The 2,128-nt window shown below is 40.9% G+C and overlaps 1 protein-coding gene across 1 annotated transcript in view; it reads right to left on the reverse strand.

Annotated features, from left to right (window-relative positions):
• Positions 1-1,879, reverse strand: part of LOC107704841 (phosphatase and actin regulator 4B-like) — a 38,076-nt gene extending 36,197 nt beyond the window's left edge. Inside the window, exon 1 of the mRNA XM_016507863.1 lies at positions 1,615-1,879. Within this exon, the coding sequence (XP_016363349.1) occupies positions 1,615-1,669 (55 nt within the window). The 5' untranslated portion in view covers positions 1,670-1,879. The remainder of the gene's footprint in view (positions 1-1,614) is intronic.
• Positions 1,880-2,128: the final 249 nt, after the last annotated feature.

Here is a 2,128-nt window from a genome sequence, read left to right on the forward strand (position 1 = left end):
TCATTATTATTAATTACTTAATAAATACATTTAAAATAGTACATAATAATAAAAATAACAATATAAAATTGTGATTTAAACATATTAATTAAAATTATGCTATATGGTTGTTGGACAAAATTGTGACATCACAATTTAGAACAGTTTTTTCTGAGGCTCCAATTGGACATGTAAGAGATAAAAAGTTTCAGATGCTTCCAGCGAATTGACATTTTGCCGCAAGGAGAAACCACTGCAAACAAATACAGAGGCAGAGGCAACAGTGAGCAGAGTCTACTGAGAGAACAAAGAAGCCTATATTGTGACATGAAACCTTGCCGTGCTGTTTGATAGCTTCCTCTGTGCAGTAACTGAATGTCAGCTGCGCTTTGTCTCCTTGTTTGTCATCACTATCGGTGGCGTTTCACACCCTGCACTGGGGGAAACAGTACAAAGATCATCGGGATTCAGACTTCAGCCTTTTCTCCACAAAACAGAGGAATGTTGACAGCTGAAGACCCGATGTAAAGCAAGATACATGGCATTTTGAGACTAGCTCAACAGCACTTTAATCGAAAAAAAAAGAAGCTAGTGACCAAAAACATGGACAAACAGTTTGGGTTTCAAAGTGCTGACTTTGCCTCCTGAATTAAAGTACAGTAACCATTCCAAAAGCAAAAATTATATTAAAAATTAACAATAATGATCTGCTACAAAGGGAAGAACAAAGAATAACCACCAGTCAGCTCGGTTAATAATCACAGCTGACAAAAAGGTACAGATCCTGTAACTTCACACGCAATGTGAAATCATGCGAGTTCAGTAATGAGGACCAAAAAAGACAGAATGCTTAAGAATTTCTGCACAGATACTCAAAGACCCCCACCGCTCTCCCGCTCGTCTCCATGTCTGGTTTCCTTGCACTCACAGTTGAGACCCACTGCTGAGTCATAACCAGTTCCTGCTGTGTTGAAGTCAAGCTGAGGTAATGCTTGCTGAGATTAACGCTTCTAAAACCTAGCAAGCCGCCTCACTGCTTGCTGCCTACATTGGCATCTGCTTTCTAAGAGAGTTTCTTGACTGCCTTGGAACCTCAAAACTTTGCATAGAGATTGCCATTAGCATGTTGTTGAGTTAATGAGCATAAAAGATTTCTTAGAAAAACAAAGTCATACTGAGCCTGTAAATCATTTTTTACTAATAATCTTCCCTAACCACTGTGATCAGACTACTCGGTTAGTGACTTTGACTCTGAATCAGTACAAAATCAACAGTTTTGTGAACTGGATCAGTGAATTCATTAAAATTCCTCCAAAAAAATAAATAAATAAATGTTCACAAATTAAGGTTTCCTTTCTGTCATGATTTTACCTCTTTTATCTTATATCTACTTCGCAAACCTCAAAGAACACATTGTACTGGAAGATCATTATGCAGTGTGCTCTTTGTTTGTTTGTTTTTGTTTTTTACTGAGCTTTTCGCAGTGCATTTTGGGATTGCATTGTCCAAAAAGGACAGCCTATATGCAATGCAGCAGCTTGATTAATTTGCCTATTTTTAGGAACTACCTTCATGCCTGAAGTGTGCATACGATGTCTTAAAATGCTACGTCCATAGGCCTTTTTCTTAACTCACCTAAGTGTGCGCAGGAGTTTTGAGGTGCAGTCTCTAGAGGGAACGTCTGTCCCATGCTCCAGACCCCAAAGGGCCTCCCTTTGCAGCTCCTGCCCAGGTGCACCCCAGTGGACAGCAGCGGCAATCCAGTTTCCCCCAAACCTTTCGCTTTTCCTTTCGGTTTCAAAGAACCCCTTTCCTGTCACCTAATGTCGATCTCATGCTTCCTTCCACCTTCCAAGCCAATGTTACCAAACTCCTCTCTCCCTCTTCTTTGAGTGGATCTCATGCCAACAGCCCTTCTTTTTTCCTCCACTCCTCCTCCTGCAACTCTCTCCACCCCCTCTCCCTCTCTCACATGGGACCCTCCCTCCATAGCACTTCTCTCCCCTCCACTTTATAAACAAGCTTGCAAAGCAGATCAGCATAGACGCAGACGGATTCCTATCATTCCTTAAAGCAGAGGTCAAAGTGCAAAGTGAGTGTGTGTGTGCGGGCTTGCGTTTGATAATGAAAAGCAAAGAAAAAAAGAGCA

This window comes from Sinocyclocheilus anshuiensis, unplaced genomic scaffold (assembly GCF_001515605.1).
Source record: "Sinocyclocheilus anshuiensis isolate Anshui unplaced genomic scaffold, SAMN03320099.WGS_v1.1 scaffold702, whole genome shotgun sequence".
Taxonomy (NCBI): Eukaryota; Metazoa; Chordata; class Actinopteri; order Cypriniformes; family Cyprinidae; genus Sinocyclocheilus; species Sinocyclocheilus anshuiensis.